General features: G+C 39.9%; 1 protein-coding gene across 8 annotated transcripts in view; it reads left to right on the top strand.

Moving 5' to 3' along the window:
• LOC121890991 (synapsin-3-like) overlaps window positions 1–16,858 on the top strand; it is a 117,492-nt gene that overhangs the window by 7,795 nt on the left and 92,839 nt on the right. For all 8 annotated transcript variants that reach the window (XM_042403681.1, XM_042403685.1, XM_042403686.1 and 5 more), the window contains 2 exons: window positions 2,300–2,756; window positions 13,648–13,705. In XM_042403681.1, coding sequence (XP_042259615.1) covers window positions 2,359–2,756; window positions 13,648–13,705 — 456 coding nt within the window. In that variant the 5' untranslated portion in view covers window positions 2,300–2,358. The remainder of the gene's footprint in view (window positions 1–2,299; window positions 2,757–13,647; window positions 13,706–16,858) is intronic.

Raw genomic sequence — 16,858 nt, 5'->3', positions numbered from 1 at the left:
AAACATGGGCGTTGTAGTTAATCACTCAGTCCCACATACAGCACAGTGTTCTGCTGCTGTAAATACTCACTAAGTGTTACTACAGTGCCCAGCTGAGCCTTTTGAAAAAAAATGAAACTATATATTTGTAACCTGTTTTTAAAGCTGCACTGATCAATATATTTATATTACAGTGGGTCAAATGACTGGTGTCGTTCCTAGTGAGAAACCAACAGATAATTATCACCTGACTCTGCAGTTCCCCTCAGCTCAACGCAGCATTTTAGCATCTTTCAGCTCATTGTTTTGGTTGTTTTGGCATGTAACTGTGCTGCTTTGGTCTCACCCGCTTTATCCACCCTGTTTCCAGTTGCAGGTTTTCTAGTTAGCGACTTGCTGGTGAACATAGTGGAGCAATTAGCCATTAAAGAGACAGATATTTCCCTGAGGAGTTGGAGGAGACCAAAACAGAGCTAAAAAGAAAGTGAGAATTAGACTTATGTGCTGGAGGTTGTCAGGAACACAACTCCACATTGATACTAATGTTGCGCTGTGGTGGCTGGATGTGTACTGGAGATAGACTACTGTTTGCCAACACGTTAGTCACAACAACTTTATAAGGTGATGATATGTAAGTAGTGTGTTTAGCTCTGCTGCTCTCAAGTGGCCAAAAAATCAATTCCTACTGCTTTAAAGATTTTTGTCTCACAGACAAGGTAGCAAAATTAAGAGATGGACAAACATTTTTTGTTTTGGTCTTTTCGTGAGTTTGGTAGACAATAACAAACCTTAGCCTCTCATTTGATACATAACTAGAAATACAGTAAATTGGTTGAAAAATCAAAATTGAGCATGACACATATAGTGATATCTAACAGATGCCTTAGCCAAAAAAATAAATAAATGAAATAAAACCTGAGTCCAGTATTATGAGGAATTAAACTCTGAACTAAATTACCAGCAGAACATCATTAACATTTTTGCGATTCAAACAGAAAAACATTTAAAAACTGAATAAATCTTTAAATAAACATCACTAAAAAGAAAGAAAGAAAAAGATCTCTCAGCAACCTTGAGTGTTAGCCACCCAATGCAGATTTGAGGTCCAGCCTCAGGAGACTACAGTTGTGGAAAAACTACTACTACTACAAAAATAATACACCCTCCATGGACATTAGAGCTCATGTCCAGCCACAGGTCCTGAGCATCTGCAGGCAAGTTCAGTTTCTTGCCTGCAGATGCTCAGGCAGAAGCTACAACTTTCGCTTTGCATGAAGACTTCCTGATTGGGATCGTCTGACTACATTAACTTGTCAAGATGAAACATTTGCCCTACATCCTTTTCCTTCTGCTGTAAGCTTGTTAGACCCTCCTCCCCCTTTAACTACCAAAACACTGCTGCAAACACCGGGCACATCCGCCTGAGACATAACGCCTCAATAAGAAATGCGCTTTCATCTCATCCAAGCTCCATTTACTTTGAGAGCAGCCTAGTTTTAATCAGGTTTAAGGGGTTCCTCACCCTTGTGCTGGTACGCTTGCTTCATTGCAGTTTGATAGCTAATCTGTTTGAATGTCTCTTCTCTGCCACGCTGGCTTCCATGTGTTATATAATGGCGTCTTTTCTCCTAGGGGGCTCTATCTGCTTTACAAAGAAATGAGCTGTGAATCACTGCTCCAACTTTGCATCATCACTGCTGTGTCACTAAATTATTTGCCAGCGGTTACTGTCCCACCCTGCCTGGGTAACTTAATCTCATGCAAATCAGGTCTGGCAGATTCATAGCTGCTATTAACCTGCCTTAGTGCAAACTTTCTAAATAATGGTATTTCAGCATTTGTTTAGCGCCTTCTGAAGCCATACTTACACATCAGAGCTTAGTTTTCCACATCTGATGTATGCTAATTCATGTGATTCTCAGAAAGAGCGTCACATTTCATTTTACAGTTTCCATCTGAACTAAATACTGCACACACATGCTACAAAATCAGATCCTGAGTAATGCATATATATAGAGTAGCTTGTTTATGAACACAACTTCTGCATTGATTGATTGATTAGTCTCCTCCAGCTCAACTAACCACGTTGAACCACAACAGAGCTGAGGGGAATTGCACAGTTTGGTGATAATTCTCTGTGGGTTCATCACTACAAGGGACACTTTTCACATTATATATAGTTATTTTTTGAATGTTAATATCCAAAAAAAGAGTGCTGCAGCTTTAATATGTTTTCTGGGGTGACACAAATAATAAGATATTAACAGTTCTGCAGAACTAAACCTTGAACAGATTCTTCCCTCCTTTGTCTCCTGTGTAGGATTACAGGTGTTCTTCCCCTCATCTCCTCTGGCCTGACCGACCCACCAGCCCGTCACCATGAACTACCTTCGCCGGCGTCTGTCAGACAGCAGCTTTGTGGCTAACCTACCCAATGGCTACATGATGGATCTGCAGAGGCCGACCCCTCCAGGTTCATCCACGTCTTCTCCCGCTTCCCCGGCCACAGAGAGGAGACAGCCGCCCAGCATCCCGAGCCAGACCCAGGGCTCGACCTCAGGCTCGGCCTCAGGCTCGGCTTCAGGCGCAGGGAGCTTCCTCAGCTCCTTCTCCAGCGTGGTGAAGAGCGCCCAGATGGCCCAGAACGTTGCAGCCGCAGCACACGCTAAATCAGCTGCTGCAGCAACAGCTGCTGAAGGAGGAAGCAGTCAGCCACCCAAACCTGTCATACGCAAGCCCAAGATCCTGCTGGTCATCGATGATCAGCACACAGACTGGTGAGTCATCATGTATAAGTGTGTGTAGTGTGGCAACAAACAGTATACTTTCACATTTTGCCGCACGTTTTCTGAACTCTGCTGCTCATGTCTAGAAGAGAAATCATTTAAATTGGAGATATTTGAGTTTTTTATCACAATTTGTGGTTTGTCTCAAATCAGTTCCCATTTAGGCTTACAAATAACTGCAATGCAAGTAATGTGTGAGTTATTTGACTTCAAGTGCCCCATTGCCGAAATCTTTCCAGTTCATTTGAAGTTTAACTCCCTTGAAAATTTCCACAATGCACAATGAAAACCAATGAGTGTATTTGCTCACTGTGTTTATGGACTGGAGGTAACATCACCACAGTTCTGCTACACAAAGCAGTTTCTGCAAATGGAAAAAAAACAGGTCAACCTTTTGTTTTCAAAAGGTAAGTATGTTTAAACTATGCACTTCCTTAACATATCACTGGACTTTCTTTAGATCAACCTGTGTGGAATGTAGCTGTTAGAAAGGGGGGCAACTGGCCTGATGTCATCTTATTAATCCATTTTAAAATTACATATACTTTATATATTCAATGTGATATCTAGCCAATATGTGGTTTTTCATAAGTCATTTAAAAAGTAATATGCGCGCTCAATTTCTTGCAGAGTTAGACAAGAAGATCAATACCACAATCAGTCATGAGACAGAGTGGTATCAAAGTTCTTATTTAACTCTTGGCAAGAAAGCGAGTACATGTATTTCCCACAAACTATTCCTTTAAAATTCTGCTTTGGAAGCAACAATCAGTGTCCTTGTAGTTACACACTGAGTCACTAAACTAATCAATGCCATTAAAACCCATTAGCATGTGAAGAAAATGTAGCAGAGGTTTGAAAAGTTTATTTTTACACTACTTATTTGACTTACCTTTGTTTTTGTAGCTCCTGTTAAGTGAAAAACATTCTTCAGGTTCAGTTTTGAAAGGAGGGAGACATCTTATTGTTTATGATAGACCTGTATATCCTTGGCTTATAATATGTCTCTCTGTGCTAAGAAATTGTCATGGTAACATGAGGAAGGTCCTTTGCTCCAGAGATGACAGAAAAATAAACGATCTTTAATGAGAAGAGATGAGTTCATCATTCACCAACAACACATGCATGCATGTTAGAGGCTCATCAGCTGCCTTTTGCTGCTCGCTGTGGAGGAATTGATTTTCAGAACTGCAGTCAAGACATGCAGCAGTCAGTTTATCATGTTTGTCAAGCTGAATCAATAAACCACTCTTCCGTTTCATGAATTGTTATTCTGTTGCCTGACATTTGCTGGTAAATCGACCTCAGTGAAGCTGCTATTAGCTATTTTCAGCCCTTTGAATTTATCTACAGTATTAGCAGGGATCATTATGTACCATAGCATCTGTATCTGAGGCTCTGCGGGAAGATCAGGCTGAGGTCTAAAAATGATCACTAAATTAAAGCACCCCGCTGACAGTCGTGTCAAAAGCACCAAGATTGCTCTCAATTTTCTGAAAAGACGACTGGCTTCTTTTCTTTAATCCGGCTGGCTGAAATCCCAAAAGGATCCCGTTCCTCTTCACATCTCAGTGTTTCTGTAATGAATTGTCAGAGGATCATCCACCATGTGGAGCATTCAAGCTCATTCAGCCTCTCTGAGGGACCGTCCTTACTATTGAGAGAACAGCGGGGGGTTTTATTCACCCCTAAACAAACTCAGTTACTTATATAAAGAGAGAATAATAGATGCTGGATGAAAGTGGTTGGTTACTCTTTCTGCACATTTACCAGAAAGAAAGTGTTTTTGTGAAGGACTCTGGGTCAATGCAGTAACAGCAACACCTGTACCATATGAGATAATGCAATCCAGTGCAACAGTCCTGTAATAAATCCTGTCTGTGTGAATTTTTTTGTTGAGATTGTGACTAAAAACTGATTGATTACATTCTTTGGACATTTTGGACACAGTTTATGTTGTTATTGTTCTGGATTAAATTGTATTGTCATAAATTATCATTTCTGTGCTCCCTATGTTTGGCATTCCAAAGTGTAACATGTAGCCTTACTGTGTGTTCTGAACATGCTGTACTTTTCTACACTATATGTTTAGAGTAGTTGGAGAAGTAATTCATTTATTTTCTTTTGTCACTTATTGCTGATTGGTGGGTGTAGATGTGGAGATTTTTTTTTTTTTGGTCAGGATAATTTTTCGAAGTGTTTGTTGTTGTAATATTGATTTTGGCCACAAGAGGCTGAAGTGCACCACTACACATGTTCTACATAGGACTAAAAGCATTCCTGTTTTCTTCCAGGTGACAAAAGAAAGACATGACAGTAATCTTACATAATTTACTAACACACAATATATATACCTTGTGTTTAGAGTACATGGAGAAATTAAAACTCACCTGTAAGAAAACAAATGATTTTAGTCCTATTTAGAACATCAGGTAGTGCTGCATGTCAGCCACTTGTGGCTGAAATGAGTATTACAACAAACACTAAGAAAAGTCACAAACACGAGAGAAAACAATTTAGATCAGACTTAGAAAATGGATCACCAGATTTTTTCTGTTTTTACTCAAGATAAAAAGCAGCATAAAAAAGAGATGAGAAGTGAGAGATGCAGCTGCCTAGTGCTTGTAGTGCTGATTAACCCATGTATTGTGGGCCTTTTGGAATAGGGGCCTGCTAATGGTCTGTGACAGTGAAGGATGTCTGACACTTGCACTGTTGGTAATCCAAGGATAGTTGTCTGTAACGAAATGGCCACTGAACAAGAAGCCAAAAAAGATCATTTAATGTATGAATATACATTTTCCTTTGTTGACCACCAAGTGGTGCTGTAGTTCATCTGGAGATGCAGATGGTTCCCCTCATGCTTTTGTGTCTCTGTGTAGAAGTGAAGAGCTTTGGCCAGCAGATGGTGATGTCTGATTGCTTCTGAGGGTTTATAGAAAACACTCTTCCTCTGCTGTTTGAGTTTGCAGATGCTCTGCAAGCAGGAAGATGTCCACAAGCACGGATAGAAATATTTTACTATTCTTCTATTTTATTTTGAAAATGAGAAAAAAAGCTGAATTAGGCAGCAGTTTTAGACATGATCTTGATGTGGGGCTTCAATAGGACAGAGTGCCCCATCTCCACTAGCTAAGACCCTGTTCACTGTGTCCATATTAACCTCCGATGTCACCATGGTGACTGGTTGGAAATATCTCCATGTGAACTTAAGTAATGAATGATTTCAGCACTACTACATAGCTATTGCTAACCCTTACCCTAGCACTGAGTACATCAACTTTAAACCAGAGACAGTTGGATCCTTGTTCTTTGTCTTTGTCTTTCTCATCTTGTTGGTTTTATTTTTATCTCTAAGACCAACCTTTTAATGCTTTTCCGTTTATTTAACATGCAAAATTTGTTTAACTCCCATTTAACATTGAAAATTATGTATTATTTGTAATTATATAGTGTGTAAAAATGTAGCTTGAAAGTAATGATAGCATTGGAAATGTCCACTTATTTTTACCACCTCTATCCAGTTCAAGCTTTTTCCTTTGTACAGTAGTATTTTGGGATGTTCTTAAGCTTGACTCCAACAAACTATTTTAGTAAGTCGATGGGTTCAGGAAACCCAAATTTGGTCAACAGTGAAAACGCCTGGTTGGAGCTAAGGTTCAATGAGCAAGCAACACCTTTACAGATGACTGTTAGAGGCGAAGTTTGTTGTCAATCAGACAAACATTCCCTGAAATACAAATCAGCAAAAAGTCACACATTAGAAGAAGAAACATTATTGAGATCCCTGCTTGTCGTTCGACATTTTATTGGCCTTGTATTCTGAGAGAGACGCTGGGGGTTTTCTCAGTCACTTCAATACAGTCAGCGTTTTCTAGAAGATAGCATCTAGTGGTTGTTTCAGGAAGGGTATCATAGGGCTGTATCGTCTTCTGTATTTCAACCTGGTGGTTGCTGCTCATTCTTGACGTGTTTGGTTGAGGTTTTTTGCCAGTTATTGGTTTGTTTGGAATAAACAGGAGAATACTTTAGTGTCTATTTATAACAGTATAAGAGAAGCCTCACTGTCTGCTGTGGATTGTTACTTTGTTCTACTTTATCTCCATATCCACCCTTTCTGGGGTAGTTCATATGCAAGACATCAGGGACAAATGTTAGCATCTGTTATGCTGCTCATGTTAAAGATAAGATATCAGCAGCACTGAAATCAAAACTCTAAATGTCTGCCTCAAGATCTTTGGCAGTGTTTCATTTAAAACATGACTCCAAATCTGAGTTAATCTAAGTGTAATATACTGTGGAACTGTCATTGAGCCTCAGAGGTCACTTCAAAAGCGAAAGGTAAAGCAGAAAGCAGCAGCTGAACAGTTAAAGCTCGTCCGACCCCCTGAGATAAGTGCAACTTGTAAAAAAGGCCAAATATTTGGCTGCTGCTTTGGCAACGTGTCTGTGTCGTGGTGTTGGCTTTTTCTGTCACAGTGTTTGCTTTTAGGACAATGTGAAACCTGCTTTTAGGCAACTGAGTCCTTTCACAGTTCTTGATACAAGAATATTGGGAAATAGGTGTACTGTATGCTTTTTTGCTGTTGAAATCTGTTGGCTATGTATGTTGTGGAAAGGCAAACGTTAAAGGTATGCTATGCAAGATTTTCCTAAAAAACAATGTATAGACTCATACAAAAGTAATCCCTCTCAATCATCACTTATGACCCACTGGAAGTGTGTGGCGGTGTATTTATCCGCAGAGACCCTGCCCTCTGACTGTTTTTTTATTATTTTCTTATTATTTTGCTATGTTCTAGACGCTTCTGGGTGTCAAAGTTTGGGCAGTGGGTGTGTAGCCCCCAGCCAATAACAGCGCACAGGGTGTGAGGTCGGTACTCTGTACCATAGCAACCAGGTTACATCGCTGTCTCCGTCTCTCTCGTCTGCTCCACTCTGCTCTCTGTCTCTGTGTCATTGATGCATAAAGAGCTGCAGGTCTGTGTGTCTGCTTGACCGAAGGCAGGGCTGAGCTACGCACACACACAGCAGAGAGGCCAGAGTGGACAGGATGAAGCTCTGCATTCACAATCCAGTAATGTGGCACGTTCCCCCAAGGTTGTGTGGAGTTGTGTGGAGGTTTGGGTGTGTTTATTTGTGCCCTAGAACGTGACTGCTGTGAAACAATCAGAAAATAACTTTTTATTTATCTGATTCACTGCTTTATTCTCACCAGCACCACTCTCTCTCTTCATTCGCTCTCTAGCTTGCTCAACCACTGCTGCTCTCTCTCTCTGAGCTGGGGAGGAGGGGCCAACTTTGAATGCTGTGTGTTTACAAACACCAAGCAACAAATCCTGTGTAGTATACCTTTAAGTTATAAATTTCAACCACACTGTCCAAATGTCTAATCTACTTTATGGCCCGATATTGATTCCAGATGTAAACTTGTTTTTATTTTTTAAGTCGCTATGTGTTTTCCAACAGTCACTTTCTAAACAGATGCATGTTTTTCATGCATTTACATAAATCAACACTGATCTTATCCATCTGCGGGCAACATTTTAACTGGGGCCACAGCAGCCAACAAAACTATTTTATCTGGAGGAAAAACTGCCCAGCTGATAAGTAATGACAATAAACTGTAACCATCCACCAGCAACTATTCTCTCCCAGCAACGAAGCCAACCACACAGCTGCAGTCAGTGCATGGCAGGGACGTAAGCTTGATATTTTTCTCCAGACCCATGAGCATTTATGGAAAAACTCAAAAAAATATCTAAATTTGCTAAGCCCGATGGCATTAAGTGCAGTTTTGTTTTTTTTTCTTTTTAAACCAAAACAGCATTATCAACCCTTGTTCAAGTTAGAAAAACTTTTCTTCCCTGGATCTTCAGCTGTTATAGTCATGGTGCTGATAAGTCATCCAGGTCTTATTCTGTTGTTTGAATGTTGAATATGATGCCAGTTGTCGTCAATTGCTTTTCAGAGTTGATGGATCAGGGTTGATCCCTAGTCCCTCCACTGACCTTATTGTGACCGATCAAAGTCTCAGGTGCTTTTCAAGCCATATTATGATTTAGGATTTCAAATAACAATTATTTTCATTATTGATGCACCTACTGATTATTATTTTTTCAATTAATCATTTAGTCTGTGTCAGAAAATGGTGAAAAATACTATCACATTTTGCCAGTGCCCAAATTACAAATAGTTTTAGCTCTATAATGATCACCTATCTGCAAGTTGGATTTAAAAGGGTGAACTTAAAATATATAGAAATGTATCAGCTAAGACTCATTATGCTGCACCAATAATGTGGATACACAGCAAAGCAAGATTTACAAAAGTGCAAAATGCCTTGAAAACAAACCAACAATGGTTTAGTTTTATTAAACTCAAATCAAAACATCACCATGTGAGAGCTTGAAATCATTCTGAACTGATGTTAATATACATTACAGTGTATTTAGAAATCTTTATCGATGTTCATTTGTCATGAACCTTTCCTTGAACATTTGCTGTGATGCAGGTTGCTCATCAGATTGTGCAGTCTCTCTGAACTGTCCTGACTCAAAGGCACAGTGAACATATCAAAGTGTAAGAAGAGGGTGTCCGTCCATCTATCGCTCCCTGCCTTGGGGTTGAATTTCCTCCTGGGCATTCCAGCAGAGAGGCTGGGGTCTCTGGGGAAACGCTGCTCTGTCCTGACAGGCTTGGCCTCCAGCAATGACTGACGCACAATAGCAGTACACAGCACTGAGGCAAAGTCCTCAAGAGCATCACCGCCACCACCAACAATCCCTCCTTTTCTGTCCCTATGTCTCTCCCTCATTCCCTCTCCCTCTCTCTCAGGCTGATGACGTTTTGCCAAGTAGCTGTCAGTGTGTTTGCTCTGTGTTCTGAATGATATGAGCATCTGATTTCTCAATTCAGCCCTTCTCTAGCGAAGTGTTTACTTCTTGTACCTCGCCAAGCACTATGAGAACCTCTGCTTGCCCTGGGCCATATGTAGAAGGTTTTAATTTCATTTTTGTCTAAAGAAAAAGCAGGAAGCCCACACTCTGCTGAACATCCATGCTGAGCCTCACGAACGGGGCGAAAGTTCAGAAACTGCAAAGTGCAAAAAACAGCAGGCCAACATAAAAATACTCAGTTTAACATGATCAGAGCAACTTATTCCCATTATCTCCAGCTGTCTATTTTGATGGCATTGCATATGTATTATGTGTATATCACCAGGAAGATCCATAAAACATAACATCCCAGGATCTCTGGTCAGATTTTCAGAATTCAAATGTATTTCATGGCCTCACAGGGGCCCTGTAATTAAATGTCAACATTTTCAGCTTAAACCAATAGGAGGATTGATGCAGACGATGATGTCCGACTGACACAAAATGGACTTCACACATCCAGCTATCCTTGCAAATGACCTAATTTTTTCCCACTTTTGCCCTTTTTATCTCCCCAACTTGTAATGGCCAGTTCCCCTGTATTGCAGTTCTTGTCCTTGCTAACTCTACTGGTGTAGGGAAGGTGTAGACAGCCATGTGGCAACTGCTTATTTTCAACTCTTCAGAAGGGCGTAAAGGCCTCAGTATAAACATTTTTGCCTTTAATGACATCAAACTACCTAGTTTGATTCAAGCATAATTTATTTTATTTGTTTATTTGACAGGGATAAGGCTCATTAATCAACAAAAAAACAACTACCCTAACCAACCAGTGGGAGTCAGTTGTGCACCAACAAGGATGTGATCCCTCACTGGCTTCCCACTACAAACACTGGCAATTGTGTTAGTTGGTCATATTACAACAAATTATTAATTGATCCAATTAGAACACAAAAAAGTTTTAATTTACAGTTAATGTCCAAGTAATTGTCTCTTAAATTGTCTCTGTCCTAATTGATATGTGCTGCAAAGCAAAATATTAACCATGACAAGCTATACTGTACTAACCCGATTATGATGAAACTTGAACTGTTTCTAATTACTGGGAAGCTTGCGCCCCTCAAGAGACAACATGAGCAAAACCAACACACAGGAATTTAATCTGCATGTAAAAATACGTGGCCAGTATTGAAAATCTCCTTTGTAAACACAGCAGCTTTAACACAACATCAGGTTTAGTGCGGTGAATGGATACAAATAGAAGCAGGAATAACTGTTTAAAAAAACCTGGCAGGGCAATTTGTTTTGTCCGCAAACGTGACTCATACGCTTCCTATTAGTGGTACACAAAAGAAGGAACATATTCTCATGGTAAAAAAAAAAAAAAGCATTCAGCTCTATGGTGTTTATATAGTGGGTGTGTACACGACTGGGAGAGGGAAAGCCCAGACCTCTCTGCAGAGCTGAATGTTTATGTTAGAACACATGTAAAGCGGTTGTTCAAACCAGAGAGCCAAGCAGCCTGTAAATTAAATTGATCACTTGGAGTGACGACATGTTTTGCAATATTTTGAAACGCATACCAGTCATTTTTAGCCAGTGAGCCTGCAGGGTTTGCCTCACGCTCTGTGAAGGTGGTGGTCCAGGGTGACAGGGGGCATTGGCTGTCTAGTATGTAGGTCAGTCATGCTGAAGATTCACAGCTTCCAAAATTACAGAGAATGAGACAGCTAGGGACCCAAAACTTTAAAGTCCAACAGCTGGCAAATGTTAAGAACAAGATCCCCCTCAGTGACCGTAATGAACGTTAATGAATGGACCTAAAAGGACAGATGTAGGGGCATGAAAAACAAAGAGGCGGACATAGGGAAGACAAGTGGAGGAGTAAAGAGTCTTTGTTTGGTGAGAGGTTCTGAGAAAAAATCTGCAAAGGAAAATGTGTTTTGGTGTGAGTAGGTCAAGAAGCACTCTAAATCCCAAACAGCCTGTCCCAGTAACCGAAGGCCTCTAGCATGTAGCCTAGATCCTCAACTACACACAGCTCCAGCCTTAAGCCCTCGACAGATTGTTAACTGTCTTACGCCTGCAAGGGGTGAGAGTTCAATACTGAGACCCTCAGAGCACTGGGACACAACATGGCTATAAAGACAAAACAATAACATTGCCAAAAATGTGTAGGGAAATACACCAAAATTTATGAATTTATGTCATTGTCAAATTAACACTGTAATCAAATGGGGTTATAGTGGAAATGCTTGGTAGAGTCTCACACCAGTTTTATGTTTAGTAGTAGTGCTTCTCCAAAATAAGACCATAATTCCCATTAACCCTCTTGCATGGTCAGGCTGAATAATGTTTTCCATCCACTTTCAATCCTTTCACCAAACTGTCATAAAAACTGTGAAAGATTCAGTTCAGTTGGCACTGTTAGAACAACATGTTTTGTGCCGTAAAGCAGTGGTTACCAAGCCTTGGAACATTTTCTACCAGACAGTGAAGAAACAATAGGATCAGGCAAATATGCTTTATGATATTGGTTTGCTGGTTGGTTCACCACTTTGATCTAGATTGTACATCTTCATGTTCCACTCAGTATGAACTATGATAACGTTGGTGATCCCTTTACTTTTCATCTAGCACCATCATCAGGTCAAAATTTTTAATTTGTCCAATACTTTAGTTTATGACTAAATACCTGCAAAATTAATGACATTCCTATCAGCCTCAGCTGTACTGCACAACAGCTGTTTAGTGCTAATCAGCAAATGCTAGCATGCTAACACACTGAACTAAGATGGTGAATGCGGTAAACAATACACATCCTAAACACCATGTTAACATTGTCACTGTGAACATGTTAGCATTTAGCTCAATGCACTGCTGGGCCTAAGCACATCTTCACAGAGCTGCTAGTGTGCCTGAAGACTCATGGTCATGTTAACTCTTTGAACATAAGAGGAGAAGAAGTGTGCAAAGAAGACAAACATGGTGGTGGCATGTTAGCGAAAGACCAATAAACAAGTCCAGTTGTGCGGTGTTCATTCAAATGAACAAAAGTACAACGATGCTAATTTTCCACTATGGCTTTTCTGTATACAAATGCCAACTTTAAATAGCACAGTGAATCCACACATGTCTATCGTTCAATCTAAATACCACAGGTGTGATGGTTAGAAGATAACTCTTCCAGTAACTGGGAGTTCACAAGTTCAGAAAGAAAGAAAACAAGTGCATCAGTGCTGGTTGATGGAAAGGAGAGAATGTCCTGTATTTTTTCCATGTGATTGTCAGATGGCTCCTTACTTTTAGAGTACTATAAGAGATCAGTGGCCAAAAGTAGCAACCAGGGAACATTCATGTTGTTAGTGGCTGAGAATGAATGTCATTTCACTGCATATTGGCTCATTTGAAGAATACACAAAACAGTTTTGTTCCATAATACCATTATCTCAAGAGAGTATGAGTCTCCAATTCACCTTGACTACTGTCACACACACTGGAATATTACAGGTTAAAAAATTCAAAACACAGGGATCCTTTGACGAGTACACTTTAATAAAAGCTCTTTATTTCACTAGTTACTGTTTTCCAGGGGATTCTGTTTACTTGAAGCCCCAAAAGGTCAGATTCTGCAATCATGGAAAATATGAGTCATTATTTTGCCGGTTCACAAGGTATTTTGGAAGGTCTGTTGAAATTTCAGCTCTCCTTCAATTAAATAAACAAAGGATATTTTAAGGTTGTTTTGACTGTTAGGAGTGTTTGGAGCACACAGTACTGTTGGTCCAGGGGAGGAAACCACATGCTGAAGTATGCATATGACCCAAAGGCTGACAAATCAATCTATGTAATGCAGTGATACACACTTTGATTGGTCTCAAAAACTTTATTACCATTGTTGAAATATCATGTCTGCAGATTACTACCTAAATAAAAGGCCTTTACTGTAAATGTAAAGCATATTTTTTTGTCATTTTCTTAACAGTTTGTCTGTTTGCTTGCAGGGCGAAGTATTTCAGAGGCAAGAAGCTGAATGGAGAGTATGACATCCGCGTAGAACAGGTATGGTAGATTTAACATATATTTGCTTAGTTAGATATTTGAAAATAATAACTTAAAAGATATAAAATTGATTTAATTATTCAGTCAGCCTTAAATTAGATAGTATTGTGGATGACCCTCACAAGTTCCTGCCTGCAACTGGCTCTGAAGTATATATATATTATGTATATATTATTAAAAGATTATTTCTGAGGCAGAAATAATGTACAGTAACGGGCTGAAGTAAACCTTACTCAGTGCAAGTTAGCTAGTTCACAAACTAGACAGTGATAATGCACAACAAAGTTTAGTAGTCTGAGTGTATTATTTCCTATATTGGGACACATCAGAGTGCATTATCACACTTAGGCCTATACTATGGTCACTCTCTGAATCTTTAGAGCATCAAAAAATGGGGCGAGTATCTTAAAACTGAAGTGTTAAATGAGAAGATCAATACCACTCCAATGTCCTTGTGTTACAGAACTAAAGCCAGGAGGCTGTTAGCTTAGCTTAGCAAAAAGACAGGTAGCAGGGGGAAACAGCAAGCCTGGCTCTGTCCTAAGAATTCACCAGTTAAGATGTTTGGCCTTGTTTGTTTAATCTGTGCATGAACAGATATGTTAAAATAACCTCTAAATTCCAAAACTGATTAAACTAAAATGAGATGAAACATGTTGATCATTGAACTTTAGTTAGTCCAGTAGGTTTTTTTGACCTTTGGACAGAGCAAGGCTAGCTGTTTCCCCCTGCTTTTGGTCTTTATGCTAAGCTAAGCTAATCATTTCTTGGCCCCAGCTTTATTTGATGAGCAGACATGGAGGTCTTTTCATCTAGCTCTCAGCAAGAAAACAAATGAGCATCTTTCCCAAAATGTCTAAATATTGATTCAAGGCAGCTCGATTCTGATTCATCACAATTGTACCACTACATACTGTATGCATAGAAATGTGTTTATAAGTCTAGACATACACTATTTACAGTGTGTAGATGGCATCTAATTTACCTCAAATAACTGTTCAGTCATACATCTGCAAGCCATTGTTGAGACTGGATCTGTCTTTGAAATGGAGTGGTGGGTTTTTATGAGAGAAGGAAAAAGGCACCACAAAAAGCTGGACCGGTGATTTTATAGCCTGTTTGCTCAACTCTCTACTGTTGTGGTCACATCCTCTTTCTGGGAGGGGTTGGGGCTGGAATATGAGTCTAGATATTTCTATGAGACGTGACTTTTTTTTTTTTATCTTGCTGTGTCACAGCTATTGAACCCCAATAAAAAGTGGTAAACTTAATTAGGCCCCTTTAGTCGACAGTGAGGGGGACCATTATGGGCGTCGCACCATATGAGCCCCCCAAAGCTCAGCTATAGCTCCAACTGACCTACTTAGATCTTGTTGGACCCTCTGCTTTTTCCCAGAAGCCCTCCGCTAACAAGTCAGTCGCTAATTGCCTTCAGCAGCCAGACTCTTCATAGGTTGTTTGTGCACCTCGCTGAGAGCCTTAGGATGATGGAAACCCAATATCTGTGTGAAAAGTTAGCGACATGCTGAGATGAACCCTTTTAGGGGATGACAATAAAAGCAGAGAGGCCCGTTGCACTTTTTCCCCCTCTCTTTAGTCCCACTTTCTTGTTGGCTTTTAACATCTCTACCCAGCAAACATTTTTACATTGAATAGTCTTTTTACAATGGCCTGCAACAACACTGAGACACAGCATTAACATTAAGGTTAAAGCAAACTTGTAGTTCTACCTAAATTTGTGTTTTGCATTTATTTGAGTGTGACTTTTTGCTGCACTATTATAACATTTTGTTTGTATTTCAATCGACATTGAACCTGGCCAACATTAGCTTGCTGTCATGTTCATGCTTTGTGAGCTCACTGAACCAGCACACGAGTCCCAAACTAACATAACTCTTTGCTGGCTTGCTTGTATGCTGCCATATAAGGTACCATCTTTGGAGTCAAGCACACCATGTGATGCTGCAGTGGAGAAGCCTGATCTGATGCCAGTCTGTATGAAGACAAAGAGGTAGACAGGGTGCTCTGATTCTAAGGTGTAATATGCTCTGGCACCTCTACCTTCCAAAACCACTGCCTGACAGTAGATTTGTAAGCCCATTGTTGTTGGCATTCCCCCATTTACTTGACCCACTTTGAAGGTACATTTGGCAGACGCTTAAAGTCCTGTGTCCACCGAGTAACTCTTTTTTTAACCACTACACAGATGCTTGTGGAAGCACTGGTGATCATTCTTTGAACTGAAATAAAAACAGGCTTGAAGTCATTGGTTTCTTGCAAAATGATGAAATATGTTCAGTAATGATTCTTGATGCTCTTAGTGCCAAATACATGTGATCCTCAGATTTGTGTAACAGCATACCTTTTTCAATTCCAAATGAAAAACACAGCCAAATATGTGAAGAGAGGTTCCTTTCTGACACTTAAGGGAGAAATACAAAAAGGTCCATAATACACTTTACATGGATAGAGCTGGGAGCTGTACTTCTCTCACTCCCATTCTCTTCAGTTAATCCCTTGTGGTCTAAAGGGAGTTAATGTGCTGTTACATTAGGTCAGTGCTCATATATCATGAGCCTGTGACACACACAAGTTGTACTCCTTTTTTTTTTTTTTTTTAAACCAAACAATCATAATCTTGGTAAAAGTTTTGACAAGTTTTGATAGTCAGCTAAGGCTGTACTTTGGCACAGTGGTGCTTTGAGCTAAACTGTAACATGCTCACGGTGATGACAGGAATGTCATTAGTTTTGCAGTTACAGTATTTGATCATAAACCAAACTACTGGATAAAATAAAACACTGACTTCCCTAGAGCACTGACCTAGATCAAAATTCAAGGTCAAAATTCTTAACATAAGTGTAATATCTGAGGCACAACTTGTAAAGCTTTGCACAAAACAGGGGCTGATGCACTGTGTATACATATACAGTATGAGTCAAAAGTTTGGACTCACCCTCCCATTCTCTTGAATGAGAAAGTGTGTCCAAACCTTTTCTGGTACTGCATCTCAATGTCACAGTGATGTTTTGAGAAATACGCTTACTTGTTTTCTTACCGAGAGTTAGAGGAGAAGATCGATACTATTCTCGCATCTGTGCAATATGTTAGGAGTTAGAGCTAGGAGGCTAATCGCTTAGCTTAGCATAAACT

This window comes from Thunnus maccoyii, chromosome 23 (assembly GCF_910596095.1).
Source record: "Thunnus maccoyii chromosome 23, fThuMac1.1, whole genome shotgun sequence".
In the NCBI taxonomy this organism is placed as follows: domain Eukaryota; kingdom Metazoa; phylum Chordata; class Actinopteri; order Scombriformes; family Scombridae; genus Thunnus; species Thunnus maccoyii.
Note: the sequence above shows the minus strand (reverse complement) of the source record. Positions and strands in the feature narration are given on the sequence as shown.